At 33.9% G+C, this 22,372-nt stretch overlaps 1 protein-coding gene across 2 annotated transcripts in view; it reads right to left on the bottom strand.

Annotated features, from left to right (window-relative positions):
• Nucleotides 1-2,817: 2,817 nt before the first annotated feature.
• The window catches only part of LOC148956287 (uncharacterized), an 86,702-nt gene continuing 67,147 nt past the window's right edge, over nt 2,818-22,372 (bottom strand). For both annotated transcript variants that reach the window (XM_089102426.1, XM_089102398.1), the window contains exons 3-4: nt 18,757-18,948; nt 2,818-6,964 (exon numbers count right to left, since the gene is read on the bottom strand). In XM_089102426.1, the coding sequence (XP_088958552.1) occupies nt 3,365-6,964; nt 18,757-18,948 (3,792 nt within the window). In that variant the 3' untranslated portion in view covers nt 2,818-3,364. The remainder of the gene's footprint in view (nt 6,965-18,756; nt 18,949-22,372) is intronic.

Raw genomic sequence — 22,372 nt, 5'->3', positions numbered from 1 at the left:
AAATTTCAACTGATGATACATCTCTCCCCAGGAAAGTTCATATTATTCAGAATCGCGTATGTTTGAAATATAATTATAAAATGGGCGTGGCTACTTTTTGATTGCATCGCCTTCTTTAGTTCGGATTAAATAAAAAAAACAGGTATATCAATTGAAAGTAAGGAGCAATATTAAAACTTAAAACAAGCAGAAGTTGTTACGTATATGAGGAGAAGTTGTATATGAGGAACAACTCCTCCTTAACACCTCGCCCTTTATGCTAAAATTATTTAGTACTTTAAAAAAAGCTTCTTATTGTTCTAATAAACAAACACAGTGTTTCAGGAGTTGTTCTTAAATAATTGGAACAGAATTCAAACTTTAGCGTAAAGAGCGAGATGTTGAGGAAAAGCAACCCCCCTCATACATGTACTTCCCTCCCCATGGAAAATTATCCCCGTGGAAAATCCCACCAACAGAAAATCCCCCCCCACCCAAAAAATTTATGCATAATTCCCATTAGCTTTAAGAACATGGACACTCTCTAATAGGGGTTGCTGGTATGATAGCCTTCTTCATATGTAGGAGTAAATTCTCTTCCATTTTAAGTTTCACATTGTTTTTCACTTTTATAAAGTAACTTTTATGTGGAGAAAGACTGATGTCAACAATGCAGCTCGATCAGATACAAAACCTGTCGCCAATGCCTTGGAAATCCTATTGATGTGGAGCTGCTTCTTGATTCTTTGTTACATTTTAGTCCTTTTTTACTATTTTTTTTATCAACCACGGAATAAGCTTTACTACTGCTAGTCTTTTTTTAGACATTTTTTTTTATCAACCGCGACATACAATTTGCAACTGCTGGTCTTTGTTTAGTCTTTATTTATCAATCATGGAATCCACTTTACTGCTGCTAGTCTTGTTTTAGTATTTTTTTTTTCTCAACCACACAATGCACTTTACCACTGCTAGTCTTTTTTATCAACCACGGGCAACACTTTACTACTGCTTCACTTCGCTGCTGTTTCCTGTCGAATGCCCAGTGCTGTTTTTCAGCTTCCTCTTTCTGAACCTTTTTTTTCCTAGCGGTGAGTTTTCCCTGTGATATGAAACGGATTTTTTTTATTTGCCAACAGTTATTCGTATTTTTATACCTACATTTTAAGATTTTCTGAATAAAAATAACACTAATATAATCTTTCAATAACCACCAGGAAGCCCATTGAGATGTTTATACATTCCTAAATGGTTTTAGCATTCATTTAAACATAATGGTGGAAATATTTTAAAGTTATAGAATTTGTATTTTACCTCAACGCAGCAAAAGTTATTCTTTCTTAGTATGCGTTTTTTAGATAGTATTTTGTATTTCCATCATATTCGACCCAAAACGAAAAAGAGATAATAACCTCCTATACTTCATTTTCTTAATGTAGTTTATTTCCATTGATTTATCTCCGCGACACATTTACGAAAGTCAATTATAGTGCTTCTTATTTCTAGAGAGTCCTACTCTTTAAAATCAGGTTAATTAATGTTAAGTGACAAATCTAGTTAGAGAAGGAAAAGCAAGTTCTGAAAAGAAACTCTGCATTTTTAGAAGAAGTTTTTGAAACGTCAAATCAGTAAAAAAAATGAACGATTTTGAATTCCAAGCTATCTTAAAAGTAAAATATTTTCTTTGATTTTTTACTTTAAAACTGGACAGTTAGAATCAAAATGTACTAGTAGTACTTCCAGTTAAAAAAAAAAATCTTAAACTTTTGACCTTATGGCCAACCTAAAGATGAGTGAAAGAATTTTGGTGTATTAGCCTATATAGTAAGAAATTATAAGCATGAAAAGTTGTTTTCCGACACCTAGTTGAAGTTTTGGTCAATACCTTATTTTTTAACAATCACATTAGAACATCTTTCAATGTAGTTGCTGGAGGATTATTGAACTAAACTATGCTATCGTGCACTATATTCTATTTATGTGCATTTACATGTATTGGAATTATTGTAGCAATTAATTGGGGAGTAAAGTCATATCCCTAGCTTGGAATTATTATTTATTTTCTTTGCCAAGTTTGTAATGTCATATTTTATGTTACCCGAGCCTCTTTAAATTTTAAAATCGTGCGCATTTGTGTTTTGACAATGACAATACCATCATATAAACGCCGCTGATTTTAGGTCGCTTCCTATAAAGAAAAATGTGTTGCCCAAAAGTTTTTATTTTCTATTTCCAGAAGTTTAAGAAATATATTCTTAAATATGGAATTAAATATAGTCTTTTAGTGTAAGACCAAGAATGCCTTCAGTCAGCCTATAACGCAAAATCTTGCTAATTTAACTTTCTATTTTATAATTTGCCACAGATTAGGATGCAAATTTGCAAATTTTCATTGCTGTAAAATTCCATCCGCAAATCGATGTTAGAAAATATCAGAAAAAGGGAAAAGAAAATGGCAAGTTTAAAAATAAATAGTGAAATCAAGCCGTAACCTCTCTCCCACTTTTAGTAGCGCCTATGACTATAACTAAATAATTCAAACGCTATTTGAAAATCTTTTTCATTTTATTTATTTTTTTGTTACGCTATCGCTATAGTTAGATAACGCTATCTCCCTGTGTAGAATCAGAGTTTCGGAAAATAGAACAGAGTAAAAACAGAAATGTCTAACATAAAGCCCAGTTTGTAATTGGTGTTTTACGGGGAAAAAAACCTGAAGGGTTCAGCCCATTCGGAAATCCCGCATCGCTATGCCGTGTTGAAAAACAGTTTTCAATAATTATATTCGTTGATAGAACTTTTGGTCAGGTCCATAAATTAACAAATGGAAACGTAGCGAAAGATATAAGACTTGTTTATTAATACAGCCAACGTCTTCCAAAAGCAGGCTCAGTTTTCAAAACAGTACATTTCTGAAATCAGATGTTCAAGGTCAGACAGATGATATCATCGTTTGATGATAAGGCCAGACTATGATGAAGTCAGACAGAAATTATGAGAGGGGTTTCTCTTCTATACCTCTCATTACAGAGATGATAAATATCACACCCTGATAGGCTAACACAGTCATAGTTACACAGCTACACAAAGCAAGAATTGTGGATTCGGAAAATTTTCGTCGGAAATTTCGGGAAATTCTAGAATTTTTCTCTTCCAGGAAGAATCACTTGTTTGTCTCAAATATACCTATTTATAGTACATGTTCTTTGAAGCATTTCTTAGACACACGGACGTTTCTTGGAACATGACTCTCCATCACTGTTTCTCTATGAATATGTATAATATAATTCAGTGGTTTGCTTTGGTTTAGACTAGGAAATGAAACATACGAGATATCTAGTTAGACCCTACTAGACTTAATTAGCACTAAAAATTAGCACTTGTGCTAATTTTTGTCTGATAAGAAAATTTCATGACTAGAACTAATTGCTAAAAGATCTTGTATCTCATCATCAACCAATTCATAATCTGTCGTATAATCTGTTGCTGGCAGGAATTCATTCTCAACAAATTGATCATTTTGCTCATCATCCAAGGTTTCTTGTTTAAGAATACTAATGTCAGATTTTTCTACTTGATTTATTTTTTCAAGTGTGTCTACTTCATTATAACTCTCAGCTAAGTCAAAATCAGAGCTTTCAAAACTGTCTGTTTCTATATTTTCATTTCGTCGTATGTCTTCTTCTCTTTTAATTAGAAGTTCTTCTTTTTCAATTGTAGCAGTTTCAGATTCCATTGTTGTTAACGTTTCCGTTGTTGTTTCATCAAATACTTCTGTGTCTGGCTCACTTGAAGCAATTTGGTTTTCAAAAGCAGATCCAAGTATCTCTAAATCTACATCTGTTAGAATATTCCTAGCATCCACAGTTTCTGCTACAGAAACTGTGGTCGTCTCACGAGGGTTGTAAATTTTATGAAATTCAACTGTATTTAGAAATTGACTTTTATTTTGATCACGTGCCTCATCATTTTTTGAAAATTCCCAATTTGATTTCAAATTTGGCAGAGTTTCTAAATGTATGTCTTCAGGGAGAGTTTTAAAGTAAAGTGCTACTTCTTTTTCAATTTGCAAATCCGTTGCATTCCTTTTAGAATTAACAGAGTTTGTCGGACTATTGGAAATCCTATCCAGATTGTAAATACTATTTTTTGCTGTTATATTCTGCTCAACAAATAGCTGTTCACCCAATTTTTTCTTTGAAAATAAAGTCATTGTTAACAGTCCATGATTCGTCTGCGGATGGGGTTTTGAATTGTTTGACTCCAAATTTTCTTCCCTTTGGACCTGGTTCTCTTTAAAATTTAGGTCGACATTGTCAGAGCTTGTGATTTCTTTCCTTTTAAAATTGGTTGTATCATTTTGTTGGTTTACCGGGCTTTTGAGCATCATTTTAGCGATTGGTTCATTATTGATTGATTGAATTTTTAGTTTTGAGTTTCCTATTGAACGAGAACTTAGGTCTTTGATTCCATTCTGCTTACTTGTACTTCCAAAATCTAACCCTCTTTCTGAGTTAAAGTTAAATACATTAGCAATATTCAACGCTTCAGTATCTTCAGAATTTTTTTGTTCTCTTTCACTGGATGTTTCCAAATTTTGTTTATTAGAAATTGTATCTGAATCTATTTTTGGGTCTCGTAGTCGTAACGCTGGAATATTTTCGTCCATGTGTTGATTCTTTTTTATTTCCATAAAATCTTTCCTGTTTTTTAATAGATTTGCATGTAAATCCTCGTTATGTATGTTAGTAGCATTAAAATTAGGGAGACGGTTGTTTACCTTGACCGAATCAGGTAGTGACAGAGTTTTTTTGGGATTAATAATTGCCTTTTTCAAAATATGATTTTCAAACATTTCGCAATTTTTGTCTTTTTCAGAGTTAAAGTTCGAAATTTCAGGAATATTTTCCACTTTTTTGACATCAGAATTAATTAGCTCGTCTTTGCTAAAATTTTGCAAATTTTGTGAACTGACAGCTTTGATATCTTTAACAGACAGCGTTGTGATGTCATCGTCCGCATTCTCTGCCTCTTCTCTTGTCAACAATCTTTGGCTACTTCCTGATAGACCTTGATTCAACTGCTTCTTATTATCATTAGTAACATTGAAAAATAAATGCTGATTACCTCCTTCTTCAATGTTTGTAGGTATAAGAGTTGCTTTTGGCTCGATAAAAATCTTTTCTAAAATGTTTGTTTCAAAGGCCATAATATTTATGCCTTTTCCCGGATTTAAGTTCAAAATTTCTGGTTTATTCTGTACTTCTTTTGCTTTGGAATTATTTGGCTCATTTTTAAGCAAAATTTCAGAATTGTTTGCTCGAAAATTGGAGTATGGTTCAACTTTCAGAATTTTCTGTGAAAACGCCGTAATGTCGTGGCCACTATTTTCAGTTTTTACTTTTTCCGTAGAATCTTTACTAATTTCTAACAAGCCTTCGTATAAATCATTATTGTGACTATTGGTGGCATTAGTAGTTGCTGGGTAATTACTAAAGTTCACCAAATCAGGAGGTGAAAGATTTCTTTCTGGTTCATTAATTTTCTTTTCTAAAACATCAACTTCAATTGCTTCCAATTTTTTTTCTTTTTCTAATTTAAAACTCGAGATGTCTGGAAATTTTTTTATTTCTTTAACTTTCGAATTAATTGGTTTTGTTTTGTTTGAAATTTTTTGATTTTTTATGTTAAAAGTTTTGTCAAATCTTGCATTGATGTTTTTCTGTAACAGCGTTGTGATTTTTTCATTTGAATTTTGCGCATCTTCAGTTATCAAAAACCTTTGATGATTTTCTGATAGGTCTTGCTGTAACTTATTCTCCTCATTAGTAGCATTTGAAAAAAGTTGATGATTATTTCCCCTCGTCAAATTGGAAGAAGGCCCAGCTATTGTTGGTTCGGCAACTACCTCTTTCAAAGCGGAAGTCACTAAAGATTCAGTATTGACATAGTCTTCCTGATTGAAATCCAGAATTTTTGGAATATTCAGCAATTCTTTAACTTTTGAACTCGTTGGCTCACTTTTGTTGGATGTTTTCAAATGAATTCCACTAAAATTTGTGTCTTCTTTCAGGTCATTCAATGGAATTCCCACAATGTCACTGTCAGTACTTCGTGCTTCGGCTCTATTTGAAAGCCCTTGGCTATCTTCTGAAAGATCTTCATGTAACTGGTTCTTGTCCTCAGGAATAGCGTTAATGAAAAGTGAATGATTGTTTTCTTCAACCATGTTAGAAGATAGACGAGTTCCTTTGGGCTCGGTAGCCACAACTTTTTCAAATATTTCAAGAGATATGTCTTTTCCCTTAGTCAGGCTCAAAATTTCTGGAAGACTTCCTATTTCCTTGACTTTAAAATTAATTGCCTCTTTTTTGTTCGAAGCTATTAAGTTTTGGGGACTAAAAATTGTGTTCGGATTAACTGTCAGGTCTTTCACTAAGGGTGCTGGGATGTTGTCGTCCACATTTTCTCTTTTCAAAAAACTTTGGCTGCTTTCTAGTATGCCTTCATGTAAATGCTTGTTGTGTTTACTACTAATATTAAATACTAGCGGATGATTATATCCTTGTGTGAGATTGAAAGATAAAGATGCTGTGTTTGGGTCGATAGCTAATATGTTTAAAGTGTCTGTTTCATATTTTTTAAGATTGGCATTCTTTTCCGAATTCAAATTCAAAGTTTCCGGAACAATCTGAACCTCCATGACTTTAGAGTTTTTTTGCTCGTTTCCGCTGGAAATTTTCAAACTTTGCAGGTTCAAATTTTCTTTAGTATGTTCTTTCAGATCTTCCAATCCGAGTGCCGTGATTTCGTCATCTGTAATTCGTGAGTTTTCTCTTTCTAAAAAATATTTGCTACTTCCACTTAGGTCTTCACGTTGCTGTTTAGATTTTTCGAATTGGTGTTTTTCATCTAACTCCTTTAAAATAGGTTTTGAGTCCAGAGGAACAATTTTGCTTAAAATTAAGCTTGAGGTTGTGGAGCCCTGAAAGAGAAATAAGACACAATAAGCAGTCTACAGCTTTTAACATTTTTAGCCTAGACAAAACAAATAAACCGTCTTATAGCAAGTCTGGGTAGCACAAATTCCTTCGTTCTCATGTTCTACATTATAACAGAAAAAAAAATTACTGGATTCTTAGTGATCTACTTTTTCTTCCAGGTACTTTTTCTTCCAGTACAACCAACGAAGGTATATTTCTTTGAAAATAAGTTTTACAAATAAACGGAGATTGTTTGTGCCTGTGATTATAGTTTCCATTCCAAAGAAATCTTTAAACATTATCTAAGAACAGTCTATTTGAAATTAAAGGAGGAAACAAGTGCGTTTTTCAAATGAAATTAAAGCGCGGCGTTAAAACATAATACAAATGGAGATTTTAATAAATATAACGGAAACTACTGCCCCCAAAACCCTCTCCTATTTACACTAAAGCTTAACTTATACTATATTGACAACAAAACACTTTTTAAACATATATTCATTATAATAATACTCAGAGAATGAATATATTCATTAGATATTTTTTGTTTTAAATATAGTTTTCTAGTTGGACCGGGTATGGGAAATTTTTATCCCCGAAATTATAGAAAGACAATAGGTAAAATGAGGTACTCGCAATTACCAACGATCTAATTGCCGCATTCTAATAATCAACCAGAAAAAAGTAAGTTTACTTCTAGCGTAAATACCATTTTTTTTCATTGCCCTATGCTCCGATTTTAAGAAATAGGTTTAATTCAATTTTTCAGCTGATTATAATAGATAAACTATTGACTGCCCATCCATGTACTTAAGAAAAAAATATATTACTTCACTAGTGTACTTTGTACTAATGTACTTTGGGATGTGGTATAGTGAGTGATTCTGAGTGTTTGAGTGTGAGTGTCTGTGGGTGTAAGCCTCCCTGTAAGTGTGAAAGTTTATGCAACCACCCCTTCCATAAAAACCTTTATACCCAATGCACTACTTACAATTCTTACTCCCGAGCTCTGGGGGGGGGGGTCAACCCCCGAGGCATTCTTATGTGCTCATTAGACTCTTTTGAGCAAAATGTCTGTCTCAAAGTGTCGATAGGATGCATTTGGTGAAAAGACGGTTTAGGGGAGGGGTCTAGTTGCCCTCCGTTCACTTTTGACCCTTAAAAAGGGAACTAGAACTTCCAATTTCCAATCAAATGAACCTCCTACAAAATTTATACGACCACCACTTTCATAAAAAACTTATATGCCCCTGGGGCATAATTTATGACGTTTGCCCCCAGGCTCTGTTTTTGTTACGACCAACCCTTCCATAAAAGCCTTATGTGCCCCCGGGACATATCTTACAATTCTTACCTCCAGGATCTAGGGGGGGGGTGCCTACCTCAGAGACATTGTTATATGATCATTGGACTATTTTGAACTAAATACCTGTCTCAAAATTTTCATCGGATACATTTGGGGAAAAGAGGGCATGGAGGGAGGAGGGTTACTTTCCCTCCGATAGCTTTTGACTCTTAAAGAACTTCCCATTTTTATCCAATAAGCCCCCCCCCCCCCCGATGTTTGTACGACCACCCCTTCTAGATGAAGTGCCTCTTGGAGAAAAAAAATAATAACAAAACATTGAAGCCTTATTGCCTTTACAGTAGGCAATGCTATATCGTTGTCTCTGATAACGTATTTTATTTAGAAAAGGGGGCATGTTTGATCCTGGATCTCAAAAAAAAAACTTAGAGTATTAATGTGAAACTTTAAGAAAATGTCGAGAGGGATACCTAACACAGTCAAAACACACTTTGTCCTTGCTGGGTGTGAAATGGGAATTTCAGCAATATCTAAGCAACGGCTGATGGCATAAGGTTGAAACTTTCAATGTATATTGAGGGGGAATTAGAGAGAGATTGGAGGGCAACCATCTTCTCTTGCCCTTTATATGTGCCCCCTCTCTTTAACAATCTTCAGAATTCTTTAATTGTCATTTTGTTCAAACCAGTCAAAAGGTCTAACAGCTATGGCTCTAGGGATGCCATACCACCCACAGCCCCAGGACAAGGATTGTATGCAGGATTTATCATTAGGAAAAGGGGATAGTTTTTATTCTGAGTGCTTCTGAAAAGTCCAAAGGTATTAAGGTGAAACTTTGGAGAATTTTTAGGGGTATTTTAAGCTAAATTAAAACGTACTATGTGCTTCAGGTTTATCAAAAAGCTGGATATGCAATATCTTAAGAAAGGTCAAGGGTATTGAGTTTCAGGAAATGATGAGGCGGATGTTTTATAGTGGTTGGAGGAAAATTGTTACATAATCCCTCTTTATTTCCGGGAATATTTCTTGTCTACGCTGTTATTTTGGAAGAAAAGAGTAACAAAAAACCCCAAAAGGAGCAGAATTTATTCCATATAGGAATGCGGCTGCCCTTTCCTCATCCCAACCTCCCCCTCCTGGTCGCAGAAACTTCGGAGGATGCTCATTCGATGGGAAATTGAGAGCATTAGTCTTTTTTTATAAGTCAAAAGTGAATGGAGACCAAACAGTCCCTGTCCTAAAATTGTTTTTGATACCTAATTTTTTTGTTACCCCTTAGGACATCTGATCGACATTTTGTAACTATTTTGTACTTTTTGTGTGGATGTTCAATTTTGTGTTCGCAGGAATTTTCCAGGGGGGGAGGGGAATTTTCTGGGGGGATTTCCAAGCGGAATTTTCCAGGGAGAATTTTCCGTGGGATGGAATTTTCTGCGAAGGGAATTTTTCTGGGGGAATAGTTCACTTTGGGGGAATTTTCTGCAGGAGGAATTTCCCATGGAGGGGCATTATCCGGGGAAGTTTCTGGGGGAGGACTAACGGAGGGGGAGGGGTGATTTCCAGAGGGAAACGCCGGCTTCCGAATCTAGGCACCTCTTACAGGTACTTAAATTAAATTTATGTTACAGCTGCTATTGATGTGCATTCCTTCTTACGTGCCGTCCATTATCAGTGACAGGGCCGTCGTTTTGAGGGGAGGGGGGAAAGGAGATAGTTGTCTCCCCTCAATAATGTGGAGAAAAGATATATTATATAGCCCAAGCCCCTTGACTGTCAGACATGGACCCCTTTTGCCCCCCCTCCCCATAAAAATGCTGGAGATTCACCCCTATCAGTGAAGTAGTTAGATCAGATACAAAAGAGACAACAATTAAGAACAATATAAAACTAAATAAACTTTGTGTCAGAATAAATACTTGTGTGATATTTCGCTTTTTTTATTTTATTTATTTCTTTTTTTCATGAATGGAAACAAAATACAAAAAGTGTTGCATGCCACAGTAACAGTGATTTCAAATTGGCTAAGTAAGCTTAATAAACTTATTTACTTTAGACCGGGGAAATGTAAGCTTGTTTCTCATTAGTGGATTATTTTTAGCTTGCTAATCATAGACTGTTTTATATTCTTATGCTAAGTATTTTACGTTAGTTACGTTACTGAAGGCCAGTGTGAAACCGTGTAAATAATTATGTTAACGGTTATAACCAGATCTGACTAAAAATATTACCTGAAATAAAACGTTATTGACTAATATTCTAATTTTTGTTAAAATATGATGAAACTTCATTTGACTTCATTTTTTAGCATCTGAGCAAAGTAAGTTTAATTTGTTCCTGTCAATGGTTCTCTTAATTACGCTGTAGGACCTATCACACAAGCCCAGCTTTAGGCTTAATCTTACGTTAACTGATCTCGGGGGAGCAATTTTGTCAGTAACATAGGCAACGCCATGTAGATATGAGATCTAATTTTAATCTTAATTCCAATTTTGAATTGTAAAAAAATCAAAATATCTGCATCAATATGAAATTTCTGGGCGAGTAATTAAAAAGATTTTGAAAATAAATTCAAAAAATTTTTCGAGCAAGATTTTTACGCTGTATCAGATTACGAATTTCCATCTCCATTCCACATTTTAAATTTTTCAATAGTTTACTTGTGGTAATTTAAGAAGGCGATTGTAATGCTTTAATGGATTTTACGTTATCCTAGTGACAAAGAATTTGTTTAAGCGTGAAAGGTTTATACGCAACGTAAGGCAATTCAACCACCTAGCAGTAGAATGCTAATAATGAATTTGCTTGAGGCCATAGGAATTCCCATACTATTTGCTTGATGCTTTACACCTTTTCAAAGAGAGTCAGTACTCCCTCACATGGTATACACTACAGCTTCACGTGGCCATTTTAAAAAAGCATGCAAAACCTATAAAGTGATTAAACACGTTCTGAAACTATATGCTATTTGCTTGTCTTATGTTCCCTTGGTACCTTTCCAAACAAAGTGATAAAAAAAAACATGTCTAGCAACTTCGTTCATCGTGATAGTATATAAGGTTTGAAACCTACGCCTGAGGCACTACAGTTCGACATGCGCATTGCAAAAAAAGCGAGCAGTACGAGCGGGGATTCCCCTTGCAAAAAGCGATATATTTTTATTGGACAATTGTCTTAACTCGGGAGTAGTTTAATTAAGAATGTAAAATGTCTAGAATTGATGCCAATATGCTGTTGAATCATTTACCAAAAAATAACTCTATTTACAAAAAAGAGGTTTAGCATTTGCGAATTGAACTCTATGAACGATATTAATTAATGTTTTAATAATAGGAGCGTGAATGATTCTAATTAATGATTGGATCGTATGAAGGTAGAGAAAAGAAGGGATAAGGGATTCGTGAATTGGACTATACAAACGATCTTATTTGAATAATAGGGAAAAAACAGAGCTAGATAGTATTTGCGAATTGGATTGTATGAAGGTGGAGAAAAAAAGGATTAAACTGATTAGCAGTTAAGGTAACCCCGAAGGGCTTGTTAATTCATACCTTATTTATTATAAATTTGGAACAATATCAATCTATGAAATGGTTAATGATGATAGAATGACATTGTGAGTTGACCTAGCTCTACCTCTCCGATGTGATCTGTATAATACACAAGTGGTGTTTGAACAGTGTTTTCAGTTTAAAATAGAGTCTAACGTTATAGTATACTAAAAGTTGATACTAAGAGAGATGTAGATGGCAAGAAAAGAATTTTAATAATGGATAACTTTACTTCTTCGATGTGTTCTGTATAATACAGAAGTGGCGTTTGAACAGTGTTGTCAGTTTTAAATAGAGTCTAACGTTATAGTATACTAAAAGTTGATACTAAGAGAGATGTAGACGGCAAGAAAGGAATTTTAATAATGGATAGCTCTACTTCTTCGATGTGTTCTGTATAATACACAAGTGGCGTTTGAACAGTGTTGTCAGTTTAAAATAGAGTCTAACTTTATAGTATACTAAAAAGTTGATACTAAGAGAGATGTAGATGGCAAGAAAAGAATTTTAATAATGAAATTCAGAACAAACCTTAGACATCCTTGCAAAGCAAGTAGTAAGGTGTATGTGAGTACGAACCATCAAGGATCATAAGCACCAACAACCCTAACCAGCAGAGACATCAACCCTCCAAAGGTCCCCTATCCCCAAACTCGAAGGGTGCCCCCTCCCTCCAACTTTTTGGCCCCCCCCTCCATTTTTTTTTTTATTTTTTTTTTAACATGATATATTTTTTTCAACTTTTTTTAAAATGTATTTGAATGAGATGAAACATACGTAAATTAAGTAGTGTTTTGTCGTGGTTTACCTTGTCACAGTTACATTCTCTTGATTTTTAAAAGTTCATTTTGGATTTCTTTCGTGAAATACAAGAGTTCAAGAGTTGGAATATTTCAGTAGTGTTTTCTTATGCTTTACCTTGTCACTGGTACATGTTCCTTATGTTTCAAAGTTAATTCCTGTTAATTGCAATACAGTGCTTTATGTGGATTATATCAGGTTTGGTTTGTAGGGTTGTATATATTTCCATTTAATTCCTCTTTATTTTTTCGATTCTGATTTTGGTTTTCTTTCGTCTAATTGAAATTGTTGTAATTTTTACTAGGTGTTTTTTCGTGGTTTACTTTGTCACACAGTTACATTCTCTTGATTTTTCAAATTTCATTTTGGGTTTCTTTCCTTGAAATGCAAGAGTTGGAATATTTCAGTAGTGTCTTGTTGTGCTTTACCTTGTCACAGTTACATTCTCTTGATTTTTCAAAGTTCATTTTGGATTTCTTTCGTTGAAATGCAAGAGTTGGAATATTTCAGTAGTGTTTTGTAGTGGTTTACCTTGTCACAGTTACATCCTCTTGATTTTTCGAAGTTCATTTTGGATTTTTACATTCTCTTGATTTATCAAAGTTCATTTTGAATTTCTTTCATTGAAATGCAAGTTGGATTATTTCAATAGTGTTTTCTCGTGATTTACATTGTCACAGTTACATTCTCTTAATTTTTCAAAGTTCATTTTGAATTAATTTCGTTGAAATGCAAGAGTTGGAATATTTCAGTAGTGTCTTGTTGTGCTTTACCTTGTCACAGTTACATTCTGTTGATTTTTCAAGATTCAAGGGAATGTAACTGTGACATGGTAAACCACGACAAAACACTACTGAAATAATCCAACTCTTGCATTTCAACGAAAGAAATCCAAAAATGAATTTTAAAAAATCGAGAGAATGTAACTGTGACAATGTAAACCATGACAAAAACCAACTAAAAAAGTCTAACTTTTTCATTCCAACTAATCAAATCCGAAACGACTTTGAAAACTCAAGAAGATGTAACTGTGACAAGGTAAACCAAGATAAAGCCATACTTAAAAATTCCAACTCTTGCATTTCAACGAAAGAAATCCAAAATGAACTTTGAAAAATCAAGAGTTTGTAACTGTGAAATGGTAAACCACGACAAACGCTACTGAAATATTCCAACTCTTGCATTTCACGAAAAAAATCCAAACTGAACTTTGAAAAATCAAGAGAATGTAACTGTGACAATGTAAAGCACAAAAACAAACTACTTAAATATTCCAACTCTTGCATTCCAGCGAAAGAAATTCAAAATGAACTTTGAAAAATCAAGAGAATGCAACTGTAACAAGGTAAAGCACGACAAAACACATTTCAACGAAAGAAATCCACAATAAACTTTGAAAAATCCAGAGAGTGTAACTTGGACACGATAAACCACGACAAAACACTAGTGAAATATTTCAACTCTTGCATATCAACGAAAGAAATTCAAGATGAACTTTAAAAAATCAAGAGAATGTCACTGTGACAAGGTAAACCACGACAAAACACTAATGAAATATTCAAACTCGTGCATTTCACGAAAGTAATTCAAAATAAACTTTGAAAAATCAAGAGAATGCAACTGTGAAATGGTAAACAACGACAAAACACTACTGAAATAATCCAACTCTTGCATTTCACGAAAGAAATTCAAAATGAATTTCGAAAAATTAAGAGAATGTAACTGTGACAAGGTAAACCATGACAAGACACGACTAAAATACACCAACTCTTGCATTTCAATTAAAAAAATCCAAAATGAACTTTTAAAAATCAAAAGAATTTAAGTGTGGCAAGGTAAACCACGACAAAACACTAATGAAATATTCCAACTCTTGCATTTCACGAAAGAAATCCAAAATGAACTTTGAAAAATCAAGAGAATGTAACTGTGACAAGGCAAACCGTGACAAAACACTACTGAAATATTCCAACTCTTGCATTTCAACGAAAAAAATCTAAAATGAACTTTGAAAAATTAAGAGAATGTAACTGTGACAAGGTAAACCATAACAAAACACTACTGAAATATTCCAACTCTTGCATTTCAACGAAAGAAATCCAAAATGAACTTTAAATAAGCAAGGGAATTTAACTTTGGCATGGTAAACCATGATACGACGCAAGTGAAATAATCAAACTCTTGCAAGTCAGTGTAAAAAATTAACATTGAACCTAGAAAAATCCAGAGAATGTATCTGTTACAGACTAAGACGTAACGAAACACACTTAAAATATTCTAATTTTTACAATGCAAAGACAGAAATTCAAAATTAACTTTGAAAAATTAAGAGAATGTATTTTCGACAAGGTAAACCACGACAAAACGCTACTTAAATAATCAAAACCTTCCATATCAACGACAACAATTCAAAATAAAATTTTAAAAATAAAGGGACTGTGAGCGTAAAATGATAAATCGTGACAAAACACTATTAAAATATTCCAACTCTTGAATTTCAAGGAAAGAAATTCAAAAATGAACTTAGAAAAATCAAGAGAATGTAACTTTGACAAGGTAAACCACGACAAAACACTACTGAAATATTCTAACTCTTGTATTTCAACGAAAGAAATCCAAAATGAACCTTGAAAAATCAATAGAATGTAACCGTGACAAGGTAAACCATGACAAAAGACTACTGAAATATTCTAAATCTTACATGTCAAGTAAAGAAATTCAAAATGAACTTTGAAAAATGAAGAGAATGTAACTGTGACAAGGTAAACCACGATAAAACACTACTGAAATATTCCAACTCTTGCATTTCACGATAGAAATCCAAAATGAACTTTGAAAAATCAAGAGATTGTAATTGTGCCACTGTAAAACACGACAAAACACTATTAAAGCGTGAAAACTCACTTATTTCCCGAAAGAAAGTCAAAATGAAATTTGTAAAATCAGAAGAATGTAACTTTAATACTAAAAAGTAAGATGAATGAGTATAGAAATACTCTACCTCTTGTATTTCAACCTAAACAGCTCAATACGAACTTTGAAAAATAAAGAAACTGTAACTGTGACATGGTCAAGCACAACAAAACACTACTAAAATATTCCAACTCCTGCATTTCAACGAAATTAATTCAAAATGAACTTTGAGAAATCAAGAGAATGTAACTGTGACATGGCAAACCACGACAAAACACTGCTGAAATAATCCAACTCTTGCATTTCAATGATGGAAATCCAAAATGAACTTTGAAGAATCAAGAGAATGTAGCTCTGACAAGGTAAACCACAACAAAACACTATTGAAATATTCAAACTTTTGCATTTCAAGGAAAGAAATTCAAAATGAACTTTGAAAAATAAAGAGAATGTAAGTATGACAAGGTAAACCACTATAAAACACTATTGAATAATTCCAACTCTTGCATTTCACCAAAGAAATTCAAAATGAACTTTGAAAAATCAAGAGAATGTAACTGTGACCTGGCAAACCACGACAAAACACTACTGAAATATTTCAACTCTTCAACTCTTGCATTTCACGAAAGAAATCCAAAATGAACTTTGAAAAATCAAGAGAATGTAACTGTGACAAGTTAAACCACGACAAAACACTACTGAATTTAAGTATGTTTAATCTCATTCGAAGACATGTAAAAAAAAAGTTGAAAAAAATATATCATGTTAAAAAAAACAAATAAAAAAAAATGGGGGGGGGGCGAAAATGTTGGAGGGAGGGTGTACCCCTCGAGTTTGGGGATAGGGGACCTTTGGAGGCTTGATGTCTCTGCTGGTTAGGGTTGTTGGTGCTTATGATCCTTTATGGTTCGTACTCACATACACCTTACTACTTGATTTGCAAGGATTTCTAAGGTTTGTTCTGAATTTCATTATTAAAATTCTTTTCTTGCCATCTACATCTCTCTTAGTATCAAGTTTTTAGTATACTATAACGTTAGACTCTATTTTAAACTGACAACAATGTTCAAACGCCTTTTGTGTATTATACAGAACACATCGAAGAAGTAAAGCTATCCATTATTAAAATTCTTTTCTTGCCATCTACATCTCTCTTAGTATCAACTTTTAGTATACTATAACGTTAGACTCTATTTTAAACTGAAAACACTGTTCAAACACCACTTGTGTATTATACAGATCACATCGGAGAGGTAGAGCTAGGTCAACTCACAATGTCATTCTATCATCATTAACCATTTCATAGATTGATATTGTTCCAAATTTATAATAAATAAGGTATGAATTAACAAGCCCTTCGGGGTTACCTTAACTGCTAATCAGTTTAACCCTTTTTTTCTCCACCTTCATACAATCCAATTCGCAAATACTATCTAGCTCTGGTTTTTTCCCTATTATTCGAATAAGATCGTTTGTATAGTCCAATTCGCGAATCCCTTATCCCTTTTTTTCTCTACCTTCATACGATCCAATCACTAATTAGAATCATTCACGCTCCTATTATTCAAACATTAATTAATATCGTTCATAGAGTTCAATTCGCAAATGCTAAACCCTTTTTTTGTAAATAGAGTTATTTTTTTGGTAAATGATTCAATAGCATGTTGGCACAAATTCTAGACATGTTACATTCTTAATCAAACTACTCTCGAGTTAAGGCAATTGTCCAAAAAAATATATCGCTTTTTGCAAGGGGAATCCCCGCTCGTATTGCTCGCTTTTTTTTGCAATTTGCAAGTTGAACTGTAGTGTCTCAGACGTTGGTATCAAACCTTATATACTATCACGATGAGTGAAGTTGCTATAAATTTTATTTTTTCTTTTTTATATCACTTTGTTTGGAAAGGTACCAAGGGAACATAAGGCAAGCAAATAGCATGTAGTTTCAAAACGTGTTTAATCAATTTATAGGTTTTGCATGCTTTTTTAAAATGTCCACGTGAAGCTGTATTGTATACCATGTGAGGGAGTACTGACTCTCTTTGAAAAGGTGTAGAGCATCAAGCAAATAGTATGGGAATTGCTATGTTCTAAAGCAAATTCATTATTAGCATTCTACTAATACTGCATTATCAGTAGCCAGTGAAACTTTTTATACTGACAAAAAAGTAAGTTTGGTATGTTTAGTGTTGACTATTCGATCGGTTTTAAAATGTCAAGGATCGTTCCTTGGGCCAGGAAACTATGCATTTTTGTAGCGAGGAGGTTATGTCCTTTGTAGCGAGGATGTTATGTCCTTAACTCCGTGGGCCACGGAACAATGTTCGCGGAACAAAAAAAACACTGGTTCCGCCAAAAAAGGATTCCGAAACAGGGTCAAAATATTTTTTTTCTGTCAGCAAACGGCTTAAAGCTTGCATTTGTAGGCTCTTGTGCAAAGTGGACCCTAATGCAAAAGCAAACAGTTAGATTGAGTACACGCGCCCCACAAAACAGAGTAAATACTTCTTTTTAACAGGCTTGAAATTGCATCTTTAAGTCCTTGGGAGACCAACACACAAAAAGATGCAAAAATATTCGTTCGCCCGATAATGGGCCAGAAGAAGGCCAAAACATTTTTTTACCGGCTTGAAAATTACACCTACAAGCTTTTGGGCTAACAAAGCTCTAATTGAAAGCCCCAAAGAAGGAACCCAAAGTTAGGCCAGTTTCTTTTATCAGCTCGTCACTTATATCTGTAAGGTTTTTGTATTAAGCAAACCCTAATGTCGAAATTAGAAACCGGTTTTCCTAAAGAGGGGGAGTTTTTTTTTGCTATTGGCTTGAAACATACAATTGTAAGACCGTGCGTTAGTGGGATTTTAATATTATAAAAGAGGCTGAAAATAAATGCTTTATCCTAAAATGGGGTCCAACAATTTGACCAATTTTTTTTCCTAACCGCTTGGAATTTGGGCCAAAAGCCCAAGGCCAATTAGACCTAATGTATAAAGTGATTTAACAGGTTATTTCCAAACAGTTTGAAACTTAAATCTTTAAGTTACAGGACCAAGCTGCCACTAGTGCATAGACAAAACTTGAAAAACAAGCTTGGTGGATCTGGCAATTGGTCATAAAAGAAGAAGAAGAGATATAGATGTGAACATTAGGCAAGAATCGGTAAAGCTGGCTCCAAAATCTGACAGCTTATTCAAAAGTATGGACAACAAATTTTCGCTATGTTTACCTTTTCTAATCTATTTGAATCTTGATTCTTTTTTACATCGTACTTGCTTCTACGAAATTCGTAATAAGCATCAGCCAAGGAGCAGTCAGATTCATACCACCAATCACAAACCATTAATTCCTGATTAAAAATTGTACCATTTGGACACAAGAATTTAAAATGGCGGCCATCTTCTTGACAGACATGGAACATCTGGAAATTCAAAATACTCTTACTTTAAGACATTACCCAAAAAGACTAATATCTACTGAAAAAAAAAGGATTTAATTATTGATAACAACTTTTGTCTTTGTTCCCTTGAAATTTTCAAACACTCTTTGAAAATACCTACTTCGAAAGCATTGCATAAAATTAAACTGTGGTTCCGTTTCAAAATCAGATTTTCCTTTAGATTGTAAAATCAACAACCTTATTTCAATCAGGGGTTTCGGATTTTATTCGATATTCGATTTTATTCGAACAACCTTATTTCGAATCAGGGGTTTCGATTGTGGCAAATATTATATAGATAGAACACACCAGAATTTAGAAAAGGGCATACAACAGCATAAAGATGATATAGTCATAAATTCAAAATACTCTTACTTTAAGACATTACCCAAAAAGACTAATATCTACTGAAAAAAAAAGGATTTAATTATTGATAACAACTTTTGTCTTTGTTCCCTTGAAATTTTCAAACACTCTTTGAAAATACCTACTTCGAAAGCATTGCATAAAATTAAACTGTGGTTCCGTTTCAAAATCAGATTTTCCTTTCGATTTTATTCGAACAACCTTATTTCGAATCAGGGGTTTCGATTGTGGCAAATATTATATAGATAGAACACACCAGAATTTAGAAAAGGGCATACAACAGCATAAAGATGATATAGTCACAGCTCTAAATTCTAATATTTCCGCTGTTTCATCTGATTCTGCATTAGGCAGCCATATTTTTGAAAATCCTAACCACAATACACTTTTTGATGAATCCGCCCTTATTAGCAATGACCTAGGCATAAAGCAGGTAGTCCGAGAATCAATTGAAATCAGACTAAAGATTAATAATAATATTTCCTTAAATAGGGACTTGGGGGAATATACACTAAATGCTCTATACACAAATTTAATTAAAAATGATCTTACAAAATATTTTAAAAAACAGATAGCCTAGACATTAACACAGAACCGGTCACCAAAAGGCCTTTGAGGTTAGCTGTCAAAAAGGCTGGTTAGCAATAAGAACGTGTTTTTAATTTGTTTTTCTTTCATCTCATTGAATAGCCTTGTTTTACCTTACTTTTTATCAGTCCTGGTTGAACTTCGCTGAAGTAAGGATGCTAGGACTGCTTTGAAAAATTTTTATTTTTTGGTTTTATTGGTCGCATGTTGTTGTGAGTCTTTTGTTCTTTCATATATTTTTGTTTTGCTAGGGACGGCCCTTTGACATAGGGCCGAAATATTCATTCAAATTATCTCCACTGTCTTGCAAAAAGATTTCCCTATTGTTTCTTCGTACTTTTGTTGTTTTTTTTACGATTTTGTTTTCTTTTATGTGTTTGGTGTTAATTTCTTTGATAAGCCCCATGGGTATCTGACGTCTGGCCTTCACTGTTGGGAAGGATAGAGAAGGTAAGGTCGAATCATAAGAATGGGAAAGTTCCAAATAAATTTCATAAATTACCAGTTGAAAATGGGTTGTAAATTTCCACCGTTTCAACTATTCAAATATTATGCCAGAGTAAAATTTATTTGCAATGCTTTCCGCAACTAGATTTTAGAATTTGCTTTTCTCTTCATAATCTACGGCGAGAATATGGATAGTTAATTGAAAACACACAGAGTTGGACAATAAGCGCGTTTGGCATATTCTTTAAATCCTCAATGCCAATCTGCAACTTCGATTTAAGTTAGGGTGACCAGATTTTCTCAGACCCAATGCGGGACATACCAAAATTTGAAGAGCGATGGAAGGAGTAGGAAGTGTGTGTGGTTTCATAAAAACACTCATAAATGTTTCTTAAACTTTTATCGTCTTATGTCATTATATTTTTATTTTATTCATATTTGGCTGATGAATGCACCTTTTTTAGAAATACAACATTGTTTTCAATTTCCTTCTTAAACTCATCACACGGTTTCTTTCCGTTAAATTTGACAAACACAGAAGATTTCAGTGTGTCCAGTTCCAATTGTGATTTTTCATCAGTCCAAAAGTTATTTATCAAAGAAAAAACTTTTTCTAAAGCTGCGTTTGTGCCAGGCAGACTTAGGAAAAACTCTACAAGTAACGCTAAATTGTTGTACGGAATGGTTTCCTTTTCAAAAAATGTAAATATTTCCACCCAAATCAAATCAACCGGCGTTTCTTCCTAAGACCATGTTTCCATTTTGGTTGCGGTAGTCTTACTAAGTAAGACTTACGTAGCTACATTTATAAGTTTTTTCTCTCAGGCTTGGTTTGTTCTTGTAGACAATCCTGCTTTCACTAAGGTCTAATTTTAAAATTGATGATTTATTTCAGTTACAGTTGCTTACTTACTAAGGCAAAATATTTGTCCTGGGAATTTTTATTCCAAAGAAAATGGTAAATTTAGTAATTAACTCACAAATAAGGTCACTTATGAATAGGCATACTTTTAGAACAAGAATTTCATAGCCTTCTGATTTCAAATAGCCTATAACATTCCTTTGTGTCAGAAAAGAACTTTGAACCCCCCCCACCCTAGAGTGTAAATATATATAGCCTACTTTGAATTCAGATCCATTCAGGGGCAGGGAGGGCAACCAGGGCAAGCTGCCCCAAGCATCTTGGCTAGGGGTTTACCTTATAGTACAATAAATCACACTTGAAAGCAATAGGGCAAATCCTTTGTCTGCTCTTATCAAAACATTTTCATTGAGATTAAAACATTTTTCTGAATATATGGGGAAAAAATATTAAACTTATTAAAGTAATTCTATTTTTTTTAATCTAAAAATGTTTTAATCTTTTTGAATCTTTTTAAAAAAGCAGGACATTTTGCGGGACGTTTTCGAATGCAGGGCGAGGTTTCGGAATCCGGGACTGTCCCGCACAACGCGGGACGTCTGGTCACCCTGTTAACTGGATACTTTGTTTACCAGTTCTGGTTTGGTAGTTTTCCGATTGGAGACTGTAAACGTTGCAGAATCGCATGCTAATAGATTGGTAGAATCCTTTAAACGGCCATCCGTTTTTCACAAGATTAAATAAAAAAGAAGTTTTTTTAACTGAAAGTAAGGAGCAAGAATAAGACTTAAAACGAGCAGAAGCTATTCCATATATCTTATTCCTTCTAAAGTTTTTAGTACTTACGAAAACCTTTTTATTCCAATGAAACGGCCCTTGTGTTTCCAAAGTAATCCACAAAGATTTGGGACAAAAAGTCAAGCTTGAACGTGAAGAGCGGGATATTGAAGAAGAATAGCCCCCCTCATGTACCGAATAATTTCCGTTTGTTTTAAGTTCTAATTTTGTTCCTTACAATCAGTTGAAAAAACTTTTTTTTTAACTTCTGACTATTTTTCAAACAATGCCGGGAAATCTGCCTCCCCCTCTATGAAAAATTCCCCCTGGGGAAAATTCCTCCATGAAATATTCCTCCCGCGTGAA

This window comes from Artemia sp. Qi Xiang Cuo, chromosome 1 (assembly GCF_049724085.1).
Source record: "Artemia sp. Qi Xiang Cuo chromosome 1, ASM4972408v1, whole genome shotgun sequence".
Taxonomy (NCBI): Eukaryota; Metazoa; Arthropoda; class Branchiopoda; order Anostraca; family Artemiidae; genus Artemia; species Artemia sp. Qi Xiang Cuo.
The sequence above is the reverse complement of the archived record's forward strand: the minus strand, read 5'-3'. Positions and strand labels throughout refer to the sequence as shown.